Source organism: Paramisgurnus dabryanus, chromosome 10 (genome assembly GCF_030506205.2).
Source record: "Paramisgurnus dabryanus chromosome 10, PD_genome_1.1, whole genome shotgun sequence".
In the NCBI taxonomy this organism is placed as follows: Eukaryota; Metazoa; Chordata; class Actinopteri; order Cypriniformes; family Cobitidae; genus Paramisgurnus; species Paramisgurnus dabryanus.
In genome coordinates, this window is record NC_133346.1 from 9,204,039 (window position 1) to 9,229,515 (window position 25,477).

Genomic DNA, 25,477 nt, shown 5'->3' on the forward strand with positions numbered 1-25,477 from the left:
AATATATAAATGTACATAAAACACAGATTTACGTCAAAAAAAGCACAGTTTTATATGTAAACAAAATCTTTAAATAAACTTTCAAAAAGTAACAAAAAATATATAAAAATATATAAATCTTCTGAGGGATGCAATATGACATGTTTCTTAAAATGAAAAGGGTACATTTATTACCCACCCATTTCTGGTTTTAGTGAAATAAATGTAGACTCTGTGGAACGAAAAACATGTATAATGTATTACTAAAACAATGCTCAAGTTATACTGGTTAAGTCATAAATATAATAAAATAAAACTGTGTTGACCTAAAGGCTTTTCTGTTAACCATATTGATGATTTTCTTATATATTATTTATTAATAAATTAAAATAATTTCTATTAAATATTATTTAGCTATTAATAGTTTTTTTAGAACATGAAAAACTTTATTCAGTGTCTCCTGCTTATACGTTAAATAAAAGCGAAATCTCACCAGTATTGTGTCATTGAAAATGTTTTTCTCCTTTTACTGCCAAAATGGGCACAATAATATTGCAATTAATAATGTGTACTAAAAGGTTATCAAGCTAAAATAAGAAACTGTGTAAGACAAACCAGAGAAAACCCACAAGTGACACTTATGTATAACATAAGCCAAACGATTGGTGGTTTAAGAATAAAGGGGGCGTGTAAGCAGGAATATTCACGTGTAAGTCAAACTGGAACTCTGTGTTCTCCTCAAATAACAGCCCGGGGAACTAGAGCAGTGTAACAAACTCCGCTACACATTCACAGAAAACAGGCTTCTTTTAACAGAGATGAAACAAACCCATACTGTGCCATCGTTTGTCAATAAACTTTGGGCACTTGTCGAGGCTCCTTCAACGAATCACCTGATTTGCTGGAGCAAAGTGAGTATATCCATAATTTATTGCGCTTTTGTAAGATCATTAATGTGTAGCAATAGTATTTACAAATATTTTTCCCATGTCTCTTCTAAGTTGCAAGCAAGGGTAATGTTCTGAATTTCAAATGAGTTATAATAAGTAATCATTATTGCTCGGTGGGTGTTTAATTTGGTGGTTTAAGCTGTTACGATAATGAGACTTTTTAATGCATGGACGAGCGCTATCTGACCCACTTTACAAAACAAATCCACGTGTACTGTACTGAAGCGGCTGGAGGGAGCTCGCTATTGGTGGATCGTCCATCCAATCCCTGCTCTCGATATTATTAGAAAAGAACAGCGCGCTCCCGCTCGTGCGTCACATGACAGACGGATCATTTAGGGTCACATATCAGCTGTTTTCGAACCCCCAGTTTTATGACATTTTATGAAATATATACTAATTTATCATAAATTCTGTGTAGTTAAACCTAAAAAAATAAGTCTATCTATCTATCTATCTATCTATCTATCTATCTATCTATCTATCTATCTATCTATCTATCTCTCATCAGCACATATTACTAATATTTTTAGTATTCTATTTTATTTTAGTATGTGTGATTTTTAATAAATTTCATTAGCAATATCACATGAGGTATAAAACGAACATATAAAAGAATAAACACTGAAGAGAAAAAAAATCGAATAACTGCAGAAACGTGCCAACATAGGCGTACATGAATATTATTTCCGGCCAGGCCAGTTCTTTAGAATACCACTGACATTTATAATGTGATCTAAGTCAAACCACATCCGCCTGTTTCCTGTCTGATAGGATGGCTGTAGTTTTCTTGTCCAAGATGAGCAACAGTTCAGCAAGGAGGTACTGCCCCTTTACTTCAAACACAGCAACATGACCAGCTTTGTGCGGCAGCTCAACATGTGTAGGTGTCCAGGCCAGTCCCCCTATATAATCATGTTGTGTATATATGTAAGTTATATATGATATATAACAAGCCTCATTTCCACTGTGTTTTAGATGGCTTCCACAAGGTGGTGCAAATGGATGCTGGCTTACCCAAAGCTGAGCAGGTGGATTGTGCCGAGTTTCAGCATGAGTACTTCCGGAAAGCCCAGCCTCATCTGTTGGGCCTCATCCGCAGGAAGGTGATGCTAGACTTTATCTTGTGGTTGCCGAGCATAGCAACAGTGATATATGCACTTAAAAACAGACACTGGCCCTATTTTTCGTCTCTGATATTGAACTGTCTGATGAAATTTATAGTATACTCTTTATATGTCTTCACAACTAGGTTTCAGTTAGCAGAGGAAATGAAGATGGAGGGCAGGTGTCTCAGGTGCTCGTACAGGTTAGTCATGTCAAAGGATGGCAAGACTCCTCAGACCTCAAACTCATGGCTTTGTGCAGGTGAGCCTTTCTCAGTGACAGATAAACAATCCCTCTGTGTCATTGTGGATTAGGGAACTGAGAAAAGAGTGAATCAGTTTAACCGAACTATCAGTTTTCAAAGCATCACTATTTTATTATAATATGAAACTTGATTCCTTCCTGTATGTAGATAGTGGCCAGTTTCTGATAAGTTTTTTTTTTGATACTAATGGGATAACGAAAGCTTGTGGAGAGAGTTGGACTCTTTAAGGCAGAAATATCATCAGCAACACAAAGTAATACGCAAGGTAAATAAAAGACACTTTACAAGTTATCTTAAAGTACAAACCGGTGTGCTTATATGTGACCCTGCCAGTGAAAAATGTACTGTTTTCTACAAAAAAGTATTAGGGCTGTCCAAAGATTAATCGCATACAAAATAAAAGTTTTGTTTGTGCAAAATATAATTGTGTGTGTGCACTGTGTGTAATTATTTTGTATATATAAATACACACACATGCATGTATTTAAGAAACTTTTACACACACATATATATATATATATATATATATATACATATATATATATATATATACATATATATATATATATATACATATATACATACATATATATATATACATACATATATATATATATATACATATACATATATATATACATATACATATATATATACATATATATATATATATATACATATATATATATATATATATATACATATATATATATATATACATATATATATATATATACATATATATATATATATACATATACATATACATATATATACATATACATATATATATATATATATACATATATATATACATATACATATATATATATATATACATATACATATATATATACATATACATATATATATATATATACATATATATATATATATATATATATACATATATATATATATATATATATACATATATATATATATATATATATACATATATATATATATATATATATACATATATATATATATATATACATATATATATATATACATATATATATACATACATATATACATACATATATACATACATATATACATACATATATATATACATATATATATATATATACATATATATATATATATATATATATATATATATATATATATATATATATATATACATATATATATATATACATATATATATATATACATATATATATATACATATATATATATATATACATATATATATATATATACATATATGACATTTTGACATATTTTATATTATATATAGATAAGATAAATATATACATACATAATATTTTTCTTAAATGTATACATGTATGTTTGTATTTACATATATACAGTTGTGTCCAAAATTATTAGCACCCTTGGTAAATATGATCAAATAAGGCTGTGAAAATTCATCTGCATTGTTAATCCTTTTGATTTTTTTATTAACAAAATTCACAAAAATGTATTCTTTTATTGGATAATAAGAATTTAAAATGGGGGGAAATATGATTATGAAATAAATGTTTTTCTCTAATACACATTGTCCAAAATTATTAGCACCCTTTTATTCAATACTTTTTAAAACCTCCATTTGCCAGTTTAACAGGTCTAAATTTTCTCCTATAATGCCTGAATAGGTAAGAAATCACCTAACAAGAGATCAGAGACCATTCCTTCATCCAGAATCACTCCAGACCTTTTAGATTCCCAGCTACATGTTGTTGCTTCTCCTCTTCAGTTCACTCCTCTCATTTTCTGTGGGGTTCAGGTCAGAAGAGTGGAATGGCTTTAGCAGAAGCTTGGTTTTGAGCTCAGTGACCCATTTTTGTGTTGTTTTTGAGGTTTGTGTTTTGGTTATTGTACACTTAGAGGATCCAAACATGGCCCATTATAAGAATTCTAACAGAGTCAGTCACTTACGGATTTTTTATCTGTTGGTATTTGATAGAATCCATGATGCCATGTATTTTAACAAGATGTCCAGAACCTCCAGCAGATATATAGGCCCACAACATCAAAAACACAGCAGTATATTTCATTGTACACATGGGGTACTTTTTTTCTCTGTGTTTACCAAACCCATCTTGAGTGTTTGCTGCTAAAAAGCTCATTTTTTAGTTTCATCTGACCATAGAAGCCATTCCCATTTAAAGTTCCAGTCATGACTGATAACTGAATATGCTTTAGTTTGTTTTTGAATGAGCTAGGAGAATTTTTCTTGTAACCCTCCCAAACAACATGTGTTGATGTAGGTTCTGTTTGACAATTTTTTTAAAGGTTTTCTAAACCAGAGGCTCAACAATTTTCTGCAATTCTTCAGCTGTGACCCTAGGAGAGTCTTTAGCTACTCAAACTCTCCTTCTCACCGCACATTAGGACGATATAGGCATAGGTTCTCTTTCAGGCAGTTTTGTAACATTTTCTGATGGTTGGAAATTCTTAATTATTGCCCTGATGATGGAAATTAGGGCTGGAACGACGCGTCGACGTAGTCGATTACGTCGATTACGTAATTACGTCGATTTGCCGGAAATGCGTCGATGCGTCGCACTGTTTACATTTTGAAATGAAGGCGGCTTCAGCTCCGACCGGGTGATACAAGTATTATACCAAACAGACAGAACGCGATCAAAAGTGTGGGAATACTTTAAGCAGAGACCAAATAAAACACATACTGTGTAAAACTGAAATGGCATACCACAGCAGCGCAACACCTGTGTATGATCATCTTAAAAGAAGAAAACCTGGAGCTCTCCGACCTCAAAATGACGAGACGTCAGCGTAAGAATTTGAACTATTACAGTAAGTTTTTATACTTACTCTATAAACAATAGAATCAATACATATTGTGCTTAATACAGCTGCGTTTACATCTTCGTTTAATACGAGCTGCGAGACGCCTGACAGACGCGACATTGCATCGCTTCTGGGCAGTATGTTGAAACAGTAAATAAAGAGCAGGACATGTTTTTATATTAAGAAGTTATGAAATAATAAGTTACTGTCACATTGAGAACTGATGAAAGCCAGCTGGCAGTGCGGAGTTCCCAATGAACGTCTTTTTTGCGAATATGTGCGCAGATATTACAGAAGCTCGTCTTGTAAGGTATTCCTGACATGCGTTTATTTAAAGTAACAGCGGCGTAAACGCTGTTTATAAAATATTAGAAGATCATACTAACTGAACTTGTTTTTTGCCCGGAACTTAAGAAAAGTTAAATGTTAAAGTTAAATGAGAATGCTACTCATAGTAATAATACTACTAATAGTAATAATATTAACAGTAATAATATAACCATTACATCTTATATAAGGGTTCATGAATCACAATGAACTTATTTTTACTTCAGTCTGAACTAATGCTGAGTTAATGCATGTACTAATCATAAACTAATGTTTAAAATATTAATATATGCCTATTTTATTGTTTAAGGTGAATAATGCCTCTTTTAAAGTGGCACTGCCACTTTATTTTTCATGTTGAAAATTTTGGTTTGTGTTTGTTTAATTAAGAAAATGCTTAAATAAAATGTTAGCGTTAATGGCAGATGTTACATTTATTATTTGTTGGGGAATTATATGTATAAAAAAATCATTAGACTATTCGATTAATCGAAAAAATAATCGATAGATTAATCGGTTGAAAAAATAGTCGATAGTTGCAGCTCTAATGGAAATGCTCATTTTCACTGCTCTAGCTCTTTTCTTAAAGCCACTTCACCAATTTGTGAAGATCAATTATCTTTTGCTGCACATCAGAAATATATTCTTTGGTTTTTCTCATTGTGATGGATGATTAAGGGAATTAAGGCTTTGTTTCCCCTCCTCTTTATATTTTTGTGAAACAGAAGCCAGAGCTGAATGATTTTGTGTTTACAATCATGCTGGAGTTCTGAAAATTGTGAAAATGAATGGAAATATACTTCAGACATATTTTACCAATAAGAATTTCTAGGGGGGCTAATAATTCTGTCCAACGAGTATTTGAGAAAAACATTCATTTCATAATGATATTTCCCCTCCATTTTAAATTCTTATTATCCAGTGAAAGGATACATTTTTGTAAATTTTTTAAAAGAAAAATCAAAAGGATTAACAATGCAGATGAATTTTCACAGCCTTATTTGATCATATTTACCAAGGGTGCTAATATTTTTGGCCACAACTGTACATATTAACATAATAATAACACACAATAAACCCACAAATATATTATGCAAATACAAACTTTTATTTGTATGTGATTAATCTTTTGACAGCCCTTAAAATGTTATGCAGAAAACAGTGAAAATAAACCTTGATATCTGTAATGAGTATAGTCATGTCAAAGATTGAAATAAACATCAAAGAAAACAAACTTTAATGCTCATAATCTCAGACCTTGACTTGGATTTCACAGACAGGGTCACATATGCCAACGTATTTGGTGGTGTTCACAAATATCCTGATATTTTATTTTCAGATAATAAGGTTCATCATCAACAGTGTCCAGTCAAATAGGTTGAAAGGTTGCAAACGGCGACTGTAAGTTTAATTCATACTAATAGTTAGTTTAAAATAGTGTTTAAACCATCTTTTCTCTCTTCTCTAATCTGTCACACTTCGTTTCTCCACCCTAACAGCCCCATGATCGACAGTTCTGAAGAACATCCGTCCGCACCAAAATACAGCCGCTCATTTAGCGTGAAATCCACAAATAACACGTCTGCCCTTCATGAGGTACAAACATTTGTTTAATTCACGGATTAACATTTGCATTATACATCTACAATTGCTTTTAAATTATGAGATGTCCTCATAGCAATGCTGGTTAGTCATATATCATCAAAATAAAATATTTCATTTGATATCATATTGAAACTTCTCAATTTGGGTTTCTGTGACAGCTGGATGTGTCACCTGCTGATGTATACACACATGGTAAGGTCATCTCTGACATCACCCGTCTGCTGGATCCCACTCCTGAGCCAAACAAGTAAGATGTCGGCAGTGTTGTCTTCAACATATAAAATGAATGTGTGTAATAATTTGTATAGTTATGTTTATTTAAGGTTTTACAAAATAAAAGCAAGTAAACAAGAAAAGTTAACCAGTAAACACTGCAAGGGAAATGAGAGTTGCTCAAAAATTCCCACTCCTGTTTCATTTGAACTTTGTGTTTTAGAGAAATCCCAGAACTTCCTACCACTCTCTCCACATTTTTATCACCTGACTCATCTGCTCTGCCCTCCATGGATCTGGCTTTGTCTTTCCTGGATGAACTCGATGCACAGCAGCCTAAGGATGTGGTGTTGGAAAGGTAAAAGTGTATTTTTATTTAAAAAAAAAAAAAGATTGACTGATATATTGTTTTGTGGTTTTATTGTGTTTTCAATAACTATATACACATTTCTCTCCCCTATTTTATCTGCAACAGAAATGATTTGTATGATCCGCTGGCTCAGATTGACTCTAATTTGGCAACCATACACTCCTGCCCTCGACCCTCCCCAAACCTGGACAATTTCAGCAAGGTCTGACTTTTAAAACAAGTTGCTCTTAAATGACATTGCATCTTATTTTTTGGTTATTTATTGTTTTCTACATAAAGTCATCTTTTGTAATGTAAAGTTCATTCTGTAAAAGTATAACCTTGATATATTTAAAGAATTACTCCACTTTCATTAAAAAAATCCTGATAATTTACTCACCCCCTTGTCATTCAAGATAAGTGAAAGTGAACTGAACTTCATGTCTTTCTTTGTTTAGTCGAGAAGAAATTAAGCTTTTTCGGGAAAACACAAGGATTTTTCTCCATATAAAATAAAAATGGAATATTCCTTTAACTCTTTCCCCGCCAGCGTTTTTAAAAAAGTTGCCAGCCAGCACCCACTTTTTTATGATTTTCACAAACGTTTAATGCCTTCTAGTAAATGTTATTCTTTAAATACAACCCCAAATCAGAAAAAGTTCGGACACTGTAGAAAATGTGAGTAAAAAAGGAATGGAATAATTTACAAATCTCATAAACTTATATTTTATTCACAATAGAATACAGATAACATATCAAATGTAGAAAGTGAGACATTTTGAAATGTCATGCCAAATATTGGCTCATTTTGGATTTCATGAGAGCTACACATTCCAAAAAAAGTTGGGACAGGTAGCAATAAGAGGCCGGAAAAGTAAAATGTACATATAAGGAACAGCTGGAGGAGGATCAATGTTTAGGAATAGGAATGTTGTCCCAGTCTTGTCTAAAACAGGCTTCTAGTTTCTCAACTGTCTTAGGTCTCCTTTGTCGCATCTTCCTCTTTATGATGCTCCGAATGTTTTCTGTGGGTGAAAGATCTGGACTGCAGGCTGGCCATTTCAGTACTCAGGTCCTTCTTCTACGCAGACATGATGTTGTAATTGATGCAGTATGTGGTCTGGCGTTGTCATGTTGGAAAATGCAAGGTCTTCCCTGAAAGAGACGACGTCTGAATTGGAGCATATGTTGGATAACTTGGATAAACCTTTCAGCATTGATGGTGCCTTTTCAGATGTGTAAGCAGCCCATGCCACACGCACTCATGCAACCCCAAACCATCAGAGATGCAGGTTTCTGAAATGAGCACTAATAACAACTTGGGATGTCCTTGTCCTCTTTAGTCCGGGTGAAATGGCGTCCCAGTTTTCCAAAAAGAACTTAAAATTTTGATTCGTCTGACCAAAGAACAGTTTTCCACTTTGCCAAAGTCCATTTTAAATGAGCCTTGGCCTAGAGAAAATGCCTGCGCTTTTGGGTCATGTTTAGATATGGCTTCTTGTTTGACCTATAGAGTTTTAGCCGGCAACGGCAAACGGCACGGTGGATTGTGTTCACTGGCAATGTTTTCTGGAATTATTCCAGAGCCCATGTTATGATTTCCATTACAGTAGCATTCCTGTATGTGATGCAGTGCCGTCTAAGGGCCCGAAGATCACGGGATTTCCAGCCTTGACCCTTACGCACAGAGATTGTTCCAGATTCTCTAAATCTTTGGATGATATTATGCCCTGTAGATGATGATAACTTCAAACTCTTTCAATTTTTCTCTGAGAAACTCAGAAAACTATTTTTCACCACAGCATTGGTGGAATTGATGATTCTCTGCCCATCTTGACTTCTGGCAGACACTGCCACTCTGAAAGGCTTTTTTTATACCCAATCATGTTGCCAATTGACCTGATAAGTTGTAAATTAGTCCTTAAGCCGTTCCTTATATGTACACTCAAATTTTCCGGTTTCTTATTGCTACTTGTCCCAACTGTTTTTGGAATGTGTAGCTCTCATGAAATCCAAAATGAGCCAATATTTGGCATGACATTTCAAAATGTCTCACTTTCAATATTTGATATGTTATTTATATTCTATTGTAAATAAAATATAAGTTTATGAGATAAGTAAATTATTCCATTCCTTTTTTACTCAAAATTTCTACAGTGTCCCAACCTTTTCTGATTTGGGGTTTTACATAAACAAACAATTTATCAAATAAAAGAACAGACCCTCTGCTTTCAAACAAGAAATCGTATCATCCCATCTTCATTTGTTCTCTTTTTATCAGCTCTCAAATATAGGTAGGTTTCTTCAAAAATACCAAATTTTGGACAAAAAAGCTAAGATAATTGAATTTTTGTGAAGGTCTTTTGATAGAAATCAGATTTGAAACATACACAGAGTTTTCACTGTCTGGCTTTAGGGGATCCTTCTGGGTTTTACAAGTTGTGTAATAGCACCACCTGGTGGATAATAGCGGAAATACAGATTGCCGTAAAAACTTGTCAATGGCAGGGAAAGAGTTCATATTGACCGAGTACGGTATCAAAGATTGAAATATTAAATCATTGATTAATATTAAACTTTAATGCACATTGGGGTGGGTTCCCCGACAGGGATTAGCTTAAGCCAGGACTAGGCCTTAGTTTAATTAGGAAATATAACTAGTTTTAACAAACATGCCTTACTGAAAACTTTACTTGTGTGCATTTTGAGGCAAAACAAAGGACACTGATGTATGTTAAGATATGTCAGTGCAAGTTGTTATCAGTTTAGACAGCATTTTAATCTTGGACTAGTCTAATTCCTATTCGGGAAACTGCCCCCTAATCTTATACTTAAAGGGATACTTCACCGATTTAGCATTCAGCTTTGTATCTGTAGAAACCCGGCAGTATAGACCCTTTTACAGCCCACGTCACTGTGACGTCACCGCTCTAGCTGGAGGCAAAAAATAAGTAGGAACTCATAGCCGGCGCGTTAAAAGTTTGAGTTTTTGACTTTAAAATGTCATCTTGTTGTGTTTTTGGCTGCCAGATTAGAAGGAACAGCACTTTTGGTTCAAAAATAAAGTTTTACCGGATCCCGGCAGACATTTCTTCACAGAAATCAAGAAGAAGACAATTGTGGTTGAATGCAATACGGCGTACAGACTAGACGGAGACGATCATAAATAATACTCGTGTTTGCAGTGCACACTTCATATCAGGTAAAATAATCTATGCATATGTACTGTTGTGTTGGTTTTATCTAGTACAAATCAGCAAGTTTCTGTTTTATAGGTGAAAAGTCGCCAACCGCGCTATTGTTTAGCTTAAATGTTAAACAAACATACAGCGATAGATGTGTATGCCATCGTTTGAATAGTCTCTTAAAATAATCCACATTGCTAATCATAGTTAGCCCAGTGATAGGTTACATAAGACAGTAAGCCTAGACAAAATTACCCAAATCCACCTGAAAGTAATTCATATGTTGTCTATGAAATATCTAAAACCTGGTTAAAATCGCAAGAGTTAATTTACAAAAATACCTGTCACGGTCCCGCAGAATCAGTGACTGTACATATTCGGACTGATCCGAAACTTCTTCTGCATCCATGTTTAATAAATCCCTCCTAAAACGTGCTAGTTTAAGCTTGTCAACATAGCCTCTGCGGCTCTTTCTGCCTCCAGCTAAGCCCCGCCCACACAAATACGTCACAATGTTTACCAACTGTAAAAGGGTCTATTACTGAATGACCATGTTTCCCTCCCTCATTTCCCCCTGAGAGGAGAGATATCTGCATTTTGGTTCTGCAAAAAAGTCCTCCGATGATGTAATATGACGATTTTTGCATCATCGGAGGACTTTTTTGCAGAACCAAAATGCAGATATCTCTCCTCTCAGGGGGAAATGAGGGAGGGAAACATGGTCATTCAGTAATACTGCCGGGTTTCTACAGATACAAAGCTGAATGCTAAATCGGTGAAGTATCCCTTTAAGATTTCAGCCTGGATTACACAAACACTGACATATTTAACATCCTGAGAGCGTATGCATGCATGTTTGAGTTTAACTCATGCGTTTGGTTTCCTGTTCAATGGCAGATCCTCAGTCCTGGATGCCACATCTCTGCAGTTAAAGACTCAGAAACAGAGAGGAAACAGCAAGCCCAGAGTGAGGCCGACAAAGGTGCACACATACACCCACGCTTCCCTCCAACACTAAAACACACTTTCACCTGCACATAAATACAAAACCACATTAACTACTAGTCTACCCAACGTACCTGCACCCACTTAAAGCGATAATATAAAAATTACCCATGATTAACTCATCTTCTAGCAATCTGAGATACACATGCCCATCATTTTTCAGACAAACAAATTTGGAGTTATTTTAGTAAATGTCCTAGCTTATAACGGTAGAAAACAGGGATCAAAGAACAACTTCAGACTCTGAAGCCTAAAAAAGAGCATTCATCTTTCACAGAGTAAGTAAATCATTGGGTAATTTTGATATTTGGCTGGAGTATCCCTTTAATATCAGTCCTATTTCCTTCATATCTCTCTTTATTCAATGCATTTTTTTGTGCAGATATAAGGCAGAGAACCCTGGACCAAGATGTAGGATTGGAGGAGGAGCTGTTTGATGGTGGAGAGTATTCTGATATTTTAACATCCATCCTACAATTGGCACAGGAAGCTTCCAGTCTTTCGTTCAACAACACTTCACTACCCTTGGAGCTCTCAATGGTTATTTAAACCATTTACACATATGGACTGTGGGGCTAAAAGGACATTAGCATTTGTAGTGTTGACATGACTACTACTTGATGATGGGGTTCTGGTTACATACACATTTGTTAGCATTGGTGTTTGGATCTGCAAATTTGCTTCATACTTCTTATGTAGCTTTTAAGCATTTATAAATCTCTTTATAAAGTGTGTGTGGTTTGAATGCATAAGATTTTGAATAGTTTGAATGCACTTTATTGGTCAGGCTCTGTCTATCCTCGGTGTATAATACTGTACATTCAAATATGAATACAATTAATTATCAGTTTAATTCATTGTTTACTATAGGAATACAAATTGTGACCAAGTAAATGCTTTGGTGAAATAAAGATATTATTCAATTCAATTTTCAATCGTTGAGTTGCATTTTTGATTTTCTGAATGATAATATGCATATAAACATTTAACTTTTCTTTATATTAACATTATAAAACTATTAAGTTTTAACCTCAAAATTTGTCCTTCTTAAAGTACAACCTCTGATTGGGTCGCACAAATCTTTAGGGTGTGACATTTTCACAGTTTAAAGGTCATTTGAATCTTTTAAGTCCTTTGGAGACTAAGGATGCTAAACTAGAAGTTTTCAGCATAAGTTTTGTGCCAGGCTGCTGCCTCGCCTTTCCATTTACCAAAGATTCTCTGCATCAAGCTTGTTTTCTCTCTCATCCATACAACTACCAGCCAAGATAAATTAAAGCTTCATTTAACTGCATTAGGACACTTGAGTTTAATGGGCAAGACATGCAAGTATCATACTTAAGCTGGGGACACAACTGAGAACTTTCTAAAACATTCTAAGACCGGACACAACGCACTTAAAGATTATTTCCTTTATTTTAACTTTAACCTTTCAATGCTGAACTGTGTGTATGTGTGTGTGTGTGTGTGTGTGTGTGTGTATGTGTGTACCTGGTAATTATCACGTTGTGGGGACCAATTGTCCCCACAAAGATAGGAATACCAGTGTTTTTGTGACCTTGTGGGGACATTTTGATGTCCCCATGAGGAAACAAGCTTATAAATCAAACAAAATTATGTTTCTTGAAAATGTGAAGTAGGAGAAGGGTTTCTGTGATGGTTGGGGTTAGGGAATGGGGAATAGAAAATACAGTTTGTATGGTATAAAATGCATTATGTCTATGGAATCTCCCCACAAAACATGGAAACCAGAATGTGTGTGTGTGTGTGTGTGTGTGTGTGTGTGTTTGTATGTTAAGAGTAGTATGTGTTTGGTTATTCAATAAAGTCTGATTTGTACCACAAGTGTTGTAGTTTATTCTCATAATTTAATTGTTAAAGTTATTGCTATCTGCTTTAAAAGATTTTCGATCAATTTTTAAAATATTCATCTCTTTAGCCAAGAAAACTATATCCTTATCTCGGGCTCTATTTTAACGATCTGAAACGCAAGTGCGAAGCGCAACGCGCAAGCGAGTTTGTGGGCGGATCTTGGGCGCTGTTGCTATTTTCCCGGCGTGAGAAATAACTCTTGCGCCGGGCGCAAATCAATAAGGGGTTGGTCTGAAGTAGGTTCATTATTCATAGGTGTGGTTTGGGCGTAACGTCAAATAAACCAATCAGAACGCTAGCCAACATTCCCTTTAAACGCAAGGGCGCAAGTTCCATGGTGGGTTGCTATTATTATGACGGATTTACCAGGCGCACGCCAGGAGCGGTTCACAGCCGAGGAGACCGACGTCCTTGTACGGGGGAATCCCACGCTTGCCAGCATAAATCGGGCACGCCGTGTAACGGGAGGTGGATCTGCCTCAGGACTTGACGCCAGCAGAGGACATCGCTGCGTCCGCTGAAAGGGTTTGGGGGCTTTGAAATCGGACCCAAGAAACGCAAGCAAGGTCCAACCCCAAAGTACTCTTACAAATCAAGTTCATATACATTAAGGTTTCTTATGAAAACATTTTAACTATTATTTACATAAATTAAACGTAATACAGCCACACAACAAAGTTATGAAAATATTTTAATCGTTATTTGCATGAGAATAAATAAAAACTATCACCACAATGCTCACCACTATGATTCCCCTTATCTCGTGTATTAATATTTTTAAGTGTAACAATTTATGATTTGCAAAAATAACTGTTGCATCTGTGTAGATTAGATAAGCAAAGTGTATGCGCGTTGTGCACGCTATACATTATGGTCAAGCATGCGCCCTTAAAATAGCATAATGAACCACGCGCAACGCGCCACTGACTTTAGACTAGTTTTTTTTGGTTAGTAGCGCAATTGTTTTTTGAAACTGCAAAATAGCATAAGAGATGGTTTGCGCCGCAACACGCCTCCTTTTTGCGCTGAACCGCCCAGGGAGCGCAAGTTCATTCCCTAGTTTGCTGACGTGCATCTGTGGAGGGAAAAACCCCGCTGTGCGCCGGCGCAAAATACGATTGATACATGCGTCACTGACAAAGTCAATTGCGCTGGGTGCAAGATAGGGCCCCTCGTCTTTAGTGTCTTACTAAACATTTGATGGACAAGGGATGGCCAGACACTTAAGACATATTTGAGATTCAAAATTTATACGGAAAAAAACATTCACATAACTCATCTGAGTAATATACTTATGCCGCAATAGCTCGCCTATCTGGAACCGAGCATATTATTACATATTATTGCATACAATTGTGAAAAGCGCTGTATAAATAAAATTGAATTGAAATTCCTCAAATCATTCATTTGATCCACATATTTATAATTGATATGAATCAATTATAAATACTTTGCTTTTGAGCTAATGTTTGTTTCCCTTAACCTCCTAAGACCCGAGGTTTTGGTTTGTCTTTTTTTAGATTTCTACCAGCTATTTTGAGGTTAGGAAGAACCAATAAATATAATAAACAAATATTTTTCTTAGAACATGAAGCAGTGTATTTGTCCATGTTCGTGTACAACAGGTCAGTTACACAGAATAAAGTTTTATGGTCCAAACAACAAAAAAATGTGATGTCCACTTATGTGGACATCCAGGTCTTAGGAGGTTAAATAGAGATAGTGGATAAAGTTTAAAATATTAATAATGAGCAAAGGTTATCATCATAAGACTTCAATGTTAGAAACAACATTGTTCTAGTCACCTTCCTTTAAACTCTCTTCATATTAAAATACTAATATTTGCATGTTTTTGTAAGTGGATGGGTTTTTATGCTAGTTAAAAATTAGATATTAAAAATAGATTGGAGTTATTTATACTTTGCGCACATTGTATGTGCAAATATAGAAAGCAATAAAAGGCTTCAGAAATACTTAACATCTCATGACAGGAAACCATCACATGCGGTAGACACACGTCAGCTCAACAAAAAAAACACAGACTACATGTTGTGTAGAACAGGGAAGTTTGATGCAAAGTTATGTGACTATCGTTCAAGATGACGTTGCTGTTGTTCAGCCTTTATTTTTGGAACCTCATTTTATTAACATCATCTAATCCCAGTGAGTATCTTCCAACTGTTTAATTTTTAAAAAATAAATCTATTTATTTGTTTTTAGGATTCATGTAACATTTCATGTTCTAATTTTTTTGAAACTTTAGACACTTAGGTAAGAAATTTGAGATATATATCAAATATCAAACACAACAGGGTACGGATATTATTTCTTGTAATTGTTTAAGTTTATTCAAAGACTAACGTACCTAAATCTACGGAAGTATTGGGTTGCTATGAAAGTTAGGTTTATAAAATAATATATAAAAATACAATGTGTTAGGCCTTAATAGTCTAGACAAAATATTTTATCATCAGAACTGACAATTCAGAATATAATACTTAGGATATTAAAAAAAATTATTCTGTCTACTGCCGAGTTGTAAACACAATGTGCTGACAACCTGGTTTCCAAAATGTCTGATCTGTTATGTGACCATGATGCAAATACGCAACATAGCACTGAGTCATTTTCGGTAAACCTTTGTAACAACCAAATCCGAATCTTTAAAGAATGTTTAAACAATTGTAATGTTTAAATAATCTATACATTAAAAAACCTGTAAAACATTGTACCATCTTTTCTTTTTTTAATCTACTTCCTGAATTCTAAATGTGAAAGTAGCTTCCTTCTACTGATCATCAGCATGCGTTATAAACTGACATTATGTCAGCTACATACACATTGTTATGCATTTACATGTATGCATTCGGCAAATGCTTTTATCCAAACCAACTTACAGTGTACGGTATATTTTATAAGTATGTTGGGATCGCAACCCATGATCTTTTGCACTGCTAACACAAAATGCTTTAACAACACTTCGAGAACACAAGAAAATAAAATAGAATTTATAGAGTTAATAGACGTTTCAGCTGCAACAACATAAACAAACGGCTTTTATACCCCAAAATTAACTTCCGATATACTTGCAAAAAAACAGTCTAGTCCCCTCTAGAAGAGATTATTTCTGATAAAAACCAAAATGCACTGTTAAATAAAAGTTGCTTTAAGTGAAAAATGTAAATATTTTGTTACCAATTCAAGTAAAAAAAAAAACACCTTAAATTTTCACTTAAAAGTTACAAATTTTAAGTTGATGCAACTTTTACTTTTTACAGTGTAAATTACCTTGGTTTAAATCATAGCTAATGCATATTAACTCCTACACTGCTGTGTAAAATTAATCTATACGATGTTAGCTTCAGATTATTACATTCTTGCCTGGCTGCCAAACCTCTCTTCACAAAGCAGAGAGTCATGCTGGCCGTCTCCCCTGATCTTTAGGAAACCAAAACTCTTTTTACACTTTTTTACACTTAAAGCCTGTTTTCAGATCGTTTATGATGAAATTTGGACATATGATGCTGGCTTGAGAATTTTTGGTTTCTGTGGTATCCCCCCCCACACAATGGCTGAATCAGTGCACTGGAACAATCCTTCCTAAAATGCATTAAACTTTCGTTTACAAAGATGTGAAACTCACCGAGTGGTCAGGGAATCCTCACACAAAAATCGCTGCAAAAGATACTTTCCAACAGGTTTTATCGTAGTTTTTGTCCAACTCCATTGACTTGTATTAGATGTGCTGTGAGGTACGGTATTACTCCGCCGCCGAGAACGTTGTTTGTATTCTTGCAATTGGCAAAGGTGGATTATCGCCACCAACTAGGCTGGAGTGTCTATTATTCAAGCTCTCAACGGAAGAATGTACAGGTGTGAGGCGTTTGGAAAAATAGATCCATAAGTTTACAACGAATGCTAAAACAGCTGTTGGAAAGCATCTTTTGCAGCGTTTTTTGTGTGAGCTTATCAGTGAACACCCCTGACCACTCGGTGAGTTTCACGTCTTTGTAAACGAAAGTTTAATGCATTTTAGGAAGGATGGTTCCTGTGCACCTATGCAGCCATTGTAGAGAACAGAAACCGAAAATTCTCGGGCCAGCAGCATATGTCCAAATTTCAGTCAAAACCGTTCTATTTCACCATAAACAATCTGAAAACAGGGCTTTAAGTGTAAAATACAGAACTTGTCCTTTAAATGAAGATCTATTTTCAAAGCATGCTCAACCCAATTTTGGATGGTTAAAAACAGGTTTTTGTTTTCTTAAAGTCACTGTTTCTCTCATCTTTATCCAGGCATAAAGTGTCTTGTCATAAATCTGGAATATGTTAACTGTACATGGAGTGAGCAGGGGGTCCAGATGCACAATTACACATTTGAGAGCATGTAAGACAAGCACACACAACGCACAACACAAATACTTGCATTATAAATGAATGCTTCAGGACTAACATGCATGCGATTTCTTCTAGGTTTTCAGCATATGGCAAGCAGATCTGTTCTCAGTATTACCAGGTTAACAGGGTTAACGTGGGTTGCAGGATTCCATACGTTGAAACCCAAAGATTCAATGATCTAGAAACGTGGTTATATAATAAAAATGGTAGTTTGGTGACTAAACAGAAACATCAACTAAAAGAAGAGGGTATGGAAAATCTATTACTCATTTTTTATGACTAAAAATAATAAATGTGTAACAAATTGACATTTTTTACGTTTATAGTAAAGCTCTACCCTCCGTATAACCTCTCGGTGGAGGCAAAAAAGGACACCGAACTGTGGCTCTATTGGAATGTTACGCAAAACAAGAATTGCATTGACAGTCAAGTTCGCCACAGGACAGAAAACACGGACTGGCAGGTAAAGAGTGTCTATAAAGATACATGCATACTTTTTATGTGATCTATACGATGCAAAATGTATTTCTTACTTTAGGGTTAGTAAGAAAGTTTTTTTTATTATTTGCAATTTTTTTACCCAGCCTACATTGGTTCACTTGATAAAAGTTGTCAATGTTATGCATCGTACCTTAAATGGTTACAAATCCTAAACCTGGAAAACTGACAGAGTTTACCTCTCTCACCAGACCAAAGAACCCAGATCCATGAACCAATTCAGCTTACCGTTTCCCTCAAAAAAACGGTACGAGTTCCAGGTCAGGGCCCGGATTATGTCATCTTGTGGACAGTCTAAGTACTGGAGTGAATGGAGTATGCCTGTGTACTGGGGACATTCGAAGCCCAACAATAAGACAGGTAGCAACACAGTAAAAAAAACTAATCGCACCTTATCTGAAGTACAAGACTCTCAATGCTTCATCTGGCCAATATTTCACACAAGCTTTGTTTATTTCCTGTGCGCGTTATTTGCTGCCATCTGGTTACTATTCTTACTTTACCAGTGAAGCTCTGCGAAATGCAACTACAGTTTGTTGAAATGTATCAAACTGAAATGAGAATACTGCACTATTATGAGTAGATGAGAGCAGAAATATTGAATAAATGGCCAAAAATTTGACCCCTGACCAATAGCAAATCTCTATACTTTCACAGAAAGTCCAGTTTCAAGCTCTGTGACATCACTGGTGCTGTATGCAGTGGGAGCCACAGTAATGCTTGTCATACTCTCCTGCTTGCTGGTCCACAGCGAGAGGTTTGTATCATTTAATTGCAATCCATTCGTTTACACATATATTTCACAATAAACGTCTTATTTAATGTCTCCATAGGTTAAGGATCATTTTGATACCTGTTGTGCCAAACGCAGGACGAAATGTAAGCAAATACCTTGCGGCTTTCTTCGACGACTATGACGGTAACGTTGATGTAAGTATCTTATGACCGAGGACAAATATTAAAGAGGTGGTTCAATGGTATTTCATGCATTCTGACTTATTAACACAGTTTAAAAGTTGTTTCCTCATGCTAAACGTAGGCAACGTGTCAAAAAAGCAGTTGGGCATGTTACAGAGTATTTCGTGCCGAATGCACTTCGCCAGGGTTCGTACAAGTTTCGGAAAGTTTTTTTTGATTACGGGTCCAGCTGACGTTTCAGGGGTTTCAATTTGTATCACTTATTTTTATGGGCACTTCCCCCAGAAAACCCCACCCACCAGTCAATCAGCAGGAGATGCTAGAACTTACAAAGATCCCAGCAGGCATTTCAAGGACAAGGTTGAATCAACGTTGAATTACCTTTTGATTTTGCAAATTTATTCAACGTTGATTTTTAAGCATTTTATTAACCCTTTTCAACACCGTTGTTTCAACTTTGAACAAACAACTGACCTTATTTCAACCAAATTTCAACGTTGAAGGTCGGTCACATGCCTGCTGGGATCACATCACATGACAGCTTTGTTTAATTTCGAAACTCAACAATGGAATGAAAGAAGAAGTGTGTTTTTTGAATGAAAGGAGAAGAAAGCCAGCATTATGGAAACAATTGATATAGTTTATTATCCGGGGTAGCAGGGCTGTTTTGCCCGTGTGTTTGTTTAACGCTGGATTTCATTGAAAAGTCCCAACTGGGTCACGAGTTCCATGTGATAAGTAAGACTTATGTTGGAAATAGGCACGTGCATGTTATATAAATTACACAAACATGTAGTGAACCATAAGTTAAACAGTGTTGTATAGTTTTGCATGACTTGTACTCGCTCCTCCCGCGGTAGTAACTCCTCCTTAATTTTTCCGTACGATCGGAAAGAATCGGTAAAGCTAATCTTTCTTTTATAAATCTGATTAAACTAAAGCTTGTTCGGAGATATAAAGGATGTAATACTACTCTATAGGTACTCCAGATTAACATCAGAAATGGAGAAACCGCGGTTATGTGAGCTTTAACATTTATATCATGAACAATTTTACGAATCTAAGAATAAAAATGTCACCCTGTCTGTGAAATCCAGGCTAAAGTCTCATAATCTAATTATATTATTAAGAACATCTAAGTTTGATTTTAATTACTGACTTCAACTTTAATTTCAATCTTTGACATGACCTTACTCAGTCTGTATTAAAGATATCAAGGTTATATTTTCACTGAATGCTTCATGTAGAAAAAAGTAAGTCACAAAGCTAGGTTTTGATAGAAAGCGTCACATGTCTTTAAACATCTTGCCGCCATCTGTATTTCACGTAGACAAGCTCTTTGTAGATATGAATCTGCATAGTCATATATTTTTTATTTGTTACACAGAAATGGCTTTCCATCTCTAAAGACCTGGAGAAAGGTTTCAAACCCAATTTCACGGAGCGAGCCTGCCCAGTGCGCGAGTACAGAATCGGGTCTCAGTCAAGCAGTGATAGCGGAAGCGTCCTCTCAATGCCAACAGACATGTCATCAGATTATCAATGCATGAGCTATTCGTCTGCCTCTACCATACCTGGACCAGAAGAAACCTCCCAGAATCAGCCTCTATCTCCGGCAGATAATCCAGTCTAGATGACGGTTGGTTAGTCAGAAGCTACTGATCTAAAAGATAGTGTTAGGACAGATAATGTTAGTTTAAAGGCAGAAAGACTATTAAATATAAAGGTGCTTCATGATGTCAGAGGAACCATTTTTGGCTGTATGGTTAACATTTAAAGGATCTTTCGCTTTGACCAAAGCCTTGGGAAAATGTAAATACACAACTGCATGATATATATCATACTGTGCATGTGGTTTTTGGATATTTTATTACAAAAATTGTACATATTGTGGCTTTAAGAACCTTTGACTGAATGGTTCTTTGGGGAACCAAAAATGGTTCATCTATGGCATCACTGTAGATTAAACATTTTTGTAGCACCTTTATGTTTAAGAATAGTGTTAGTGTTATGTGAAAATTATGTAATTAGGTTAAAAAAAGAGCTATTACATGTTTTCTTTTATGTGTTCTTTAAAGCATTAGTCCATTTTCTTAAAAAAAAATCAGATAATTTACTCACCACCATGTCGTCCAAAATCTTGATGTATTTCTTTGTTCAGTCGAGAAGAAATTATGTTTTTTGAGGAAAACATTCCAGGATTTTCTCATTTTAATGGACTTTAACGAAGCATAAGGGTCTTATCTAGCGAAACGATTGTCATTTTTGACAATAAAAATAAGCACTTTTAAACCACAACTTCTTTTCTATCTCCAGTCTTGTGATGAGCCAGCGTGACAGGACCGGAGATAGACGAGAAGTTGTGGTTTAAAAGTGCATATTTTTGATTTTTATATAGCGAAAAATGACAATTGTTTTGCTAGATAAGACCCTTATGCCTCTTTGGGATCATTTAGTGTCCTTTGAAACTGCCATTTTAAACTGCATTAAAACTGTTATGTGTTGGGATCCATTAAAGTCCAAAAAAAATGAGAAAAATCCTGGAATGTTTTCGTCAAGAAACATAATTTCTTCTCGACTGAACAAAAAAAGACATCAACATTTTGGATGACATGCTGGTGAGTAAATTATCTGGATTTTTTTAAGAAAACTGACTAATCATTTAAGGCGTGAATTGATGGTAATGCTATGTATTGTAATGGAAAGAAAGGATGATAGACAGAAGTCAATTCTAGAACATGATTTGTATATTTTATATTAGCATTTCATTATATTTGTCTTTAAGCATCCAGACATCTCAAAACTTGACATGTTTGAATATTTAATATGTGCAACATAACATGGAGGCTGGTATGAAGGCTTATTTGTAGTTTATTTTTATATGACAATTTGAATAACATTGTAGTTTTTGGTTTAAAGCTCTAGAGTGGAAATCCAAAAAGTTGTAGCCCATGTAGGGTCACCATTGTGCCCCTGAGCAATTGCACCAGGGTAAGCTTTCATTTAATACGTATTATGCAAGATAACGCCTCTGCTATCTTATACTCTGACATTTGAACAACTCACATATATAAATATCTGACATGTTCGCTGGAAACCTTTGACTTATATATTTCCTGTCACTTTAATATGCACAGTTTCATTCTCTGTCAGATGTTCAAACAACATTTTGCAAATGTTTAATATACTGTATTTGCTCTTTTTAAGATGCTTGTACACATATATGATGCTTCGAATAGAATGTAATTCATGAATTATGATTTAATAAAGTGTCAATCGTTATTAATTTACTTAACAATAGTTGCTTATGTTTATGCAGCTTGTGTTGATCTTGGACTGGGCTGCTTATCAAAGTCAAATCATGAAATAGGATTTCTACATCAAAACAGATTTGTGATATAAAACTTGTTGGATATTTACTCACATTAGAATACGTCTCAGCCATATGAACATGAAGTATGACGTTTTGCGACCTCAAATATCTACTATTAATAAATACCACTCACAGTAAACATAGTGCAGGACTGCGTGTCAAATATCTGGTAGTCTGTAAAACCAGAAAGTTCCCCTAATATTGTCTTAGTCATCGCACGGGTTATCTAAGTTCATTTCAGAGCTATGATAGAAACAGCAGTAATCGTAGCGCTGGTAAATGACATCATCGATTATTGTGATTTTAAACACAGTGCAGAAATATATGTTTCATTCCCCACATCTACAGTAAAAACATAAAACTGAGCTTAAATGAATACAGTTTTTAACTGCTATTAATACATATATAATACGTGCAGATTGTCTATTTATGTATTTTCAGGGGAAAGAGAAAGTGTTTAAATGTGCCTGCTGATTGTCACGATTTATCCCAGCTGATCTTCATATTGTTTTCTAAAGCAGTCGCCAGCAGGGAAGAAATCCCAGCACCTCTCCTGGTACATCTTCCACACATATGACTCCTGTTAAAACACACGTTTACAATTATTTACATATATTAGCAATGACAAATGACACTAAGACTTGAACGCATAATTCTGGCATTGCAGATCTGGCACATGCTTTGACATAAAGCCAGCTTACTGAATATATCAGCTAACAAAATGAAATATTGAGCTACATGTAAATATCTTTTAAACTTTAGTTTTAATATGGAGTAATCTTATTACATTATATTTGTGTTTAACAAGGACTGTCAATGCCTTACCTGCCCAGTGTGCTCGGTTTCATCTTTGTTGATTAAATACATCAGGAAGAACCTAGCGAAGAGCAAAAATTCAGTGTTGTTGTCTTACATATGAAATATCATAAAAGTATCTGAACGCCTGCATTACTCACATGTAATTTGCCAGGTTGTGTTCCTCAAGCGTATGAGTTTCAAAGCCATGTGGAGTTGTATCAAAATAATCACTCCCAATCCCGCATATAAAGCACTTGGTCTGGAGAAGCAGCAGCATAAGATGTAAAATCAGACACGAAGCAATTGAAGTACACAAGATGCAGTATAGTAACTTCTTTCTTTGACACAGCAGATTTTCTTTGTTTAAACCTTAGGTTCTTGTTGAAAGAATTGGTTGTATCACAAACAATATTGCTTTTAATATATTTAGTAATAATATCAGTACCTCCATGTCCTCTTTGACTTGTTCTTGCTGGTCTCTTAGTTCACCAAAGGCATCAATGATTAAACCTGTACAGATACATGGATTTGCAATGAATTACAAAACTGCACTGTTGCCTTACTTTAATTGACATTTTTGCATTTTGCAAATTCTTTTATTCAAAGCGACTTACAGTGCATTCAAGTTATACACTTTATCAGTACGTGTGTTCGGCTATGATCGAACATATGGCCTATAACGCAATGTTTAATCAATTGAGCTACAAGAACACTTCCTAAATTTACATGTAATTTGTGACCCTGGACCACAAAACCAATCATAAGTTGCACGGGTGAATTTGTATTGGTCAAAATTATCTAAATTTATGCCAAAATCATTAGGATATTAAGTAAAAGTCATGTTCCATTATGATATTTCCCACCGTTATGATATATAAAAAATTTTTTATCATTTGTAATATGTGTTTCTAAGGACTTTAAATATATATTTTTTGCACTCAAGATTCTAAATTTTCATATAGTTGTGTATAATAATTAAATAATTGTCCTATCCTAACAAACCATACATCAATGGAAAGCTTATTTATTAAGATAAATATATCAATATATGACTGGTTTTGTGGTCCAGGGTCACATTTAGGATGTGTGTCTTTTCGGCAAATAAATCAATGAACTTTCTAGATTCTAGTGTTATAGTTTTTTGACATTACTTGATCCGTTCTCCAAATCTGTAGTTTATATTAATATGTAATCTTTATTTAAAAAAATGTTAAACATTTTGCCAAGCTGAATAGATTTGATGCATTTTACCCTGAATAATGGCGAGCAGGATGACGATGACAAAGAAAAAGAAGGTAATGTCGAAGACCACGCGATAGAGTTCGTACTCATCACCTGCTGGGTCCTCAATTTCATCTCCTATACCTCCTCCTGCTCGCACACCCACATACATGTGGAACAAATAACACTGCAGTGAGAGAGAGAGAGAGAGAGAGAGAGAGAGAGAGAGAGAGAGAGAGAGAGAGAGAGAGAGAGAGAGAGATTTACAGGGATTGTTATTGTAGGTGTTCAACGAAGCAGATGTGGTTTAACATTAAAAATACTTCAGTAAACAGAGCAGTTAGACATTCTTAAAATGAGTAGATCAAACAGTCACCGTCATCATGTCGTCACACTTCATGTCTGGCTCATCTTCATCTTCACTCTTATTATAAAACTTCCTGAAGAAGTTGAAGGCCACCACAGTGTAGAGATACACAACCACAGCCAGCAAACCTACAGTCATCATTAGCTGAAACAATTCACAATGTTGGAGGGTCAAAAAAACATTTATCTGAATTTCAGCTCTTAACCTGGTTAAAATAGATGTTTTTAATGCATATTTCCTTTTTTTTTAAATTTTACATG

At 35.0% G+C, this 25,477-nt stretch overlaps 3 protein-coding genes across 11 annotated transcripts in view; 2 read left to right on the forward strand and 1 right to left on the reverse strand.

The window, feature by feature from the left end:
- The first annotated feature begins 704 nt into the window (after window positions 1-704).
- LOC135741369 (heat shock factor protein 1) lies at window positions 705-12,700 on the forward strand. 2 transcript variants are annotated; one of them, XM_065260035.2, is made up of 12 exons: window positions 705-890; window positions 1,704-1,812; window positions 1,908-2,035; window positions 2,182-2,297; window positions 2,503-2,566; window positions 6,755-6,816; window positions 6,915-7,011; window positions 7,179-7,267; window positions 7,457-7,591; window positions 7,709-7,805; window positions 11,665-11,749; window positions 12,155-12,700. In XM_065260035.2, the coding sequence occupies exons 1-12, from the start codon at window positions 798-800 to the stop codon at window positions 12,319-12,321; spliced, it is 1,242 nt and encodes a 413-aa protein (XP_065116107.1). In that variant the 5' UTR covers window positions 705-797; the 3' UTR covers window positions 12,322-12,700. The 2 variants fall into 2 exon arrangements, with proteins under 2 accessions (XP_065116107.1, XP_073672123.1); XM_073816022.1 differs by having other exon boundaries at window positions 706-890; window positions 2,182-2,296; window positions 2,490-2,566.
- Window positions 12,701-15,660: 2,960 nt separating this feature from the next.
- il2rga (interleukin 2 receptor, gamma a) lies at window positions 15,661-22,748 on the forward strand. Its single transcript, XM_065260046.1, has 8 exons — window positions 15,661-15,807; window positions 17,941-18,031; window positions 18,118-18,290; window positions 18,369-18,505; window positions 18,732-18,900; window positions 19,198-19,297; window positions 19,374-19,470; window positions 20,846-22,748. Exons 1-8 carry the CDS (start codon window positions 15,744-15,746, stop codon window positions 21,089-21,091), a joined length of 1,077 nt encoding a protein of 358 aa, XP_065116118.1. The 5' UTR covers window positions 15,661-15,743; the 3' UTR covers window positions 21,092-22,748.
- ryr1a (ryanodine receptor 1a (skeletal)) overlaps window positions 22,312-25,477 on the reverse strand; it is a 72,150-nt gene continuing 68,984 nt past the window's right edge. For all 8 annotated transcript variants that reach the window (XM_065260005.1, XM_065259998.1, XM_065260002.1 and 5 more), the window contains 6 exons: window positions 25,227-25,361; window positions 24,881-25,037; window positions 24,075-24,139; window positions 23,788-23,888; window positions 23,657-23,708; window positions 22,312-23,411 (listed from right to left, as the gene is read on the reverse strand). In XM_065260005.1, coding sequence (XP_065116077.1) covers window positions 23,316-23,411; window positions 23,657-23,708; window positions 23,788-23,888; window positions 24,075-24,139; window positions 24,881-25,037; window positions 25,227-25,361 — 606 coding nt within the window. In that variant the 3' untranslated portion in view covers window positions 22,312-23,315. The remainder of the gene's footprint in view (window positions 23,412-23,656; window positions 23,709-23,787; window positions 23,889-24,074; window positions 24,140-24,880; window positions 25,038-25,226; window positions 25,362-25,477) is intronic.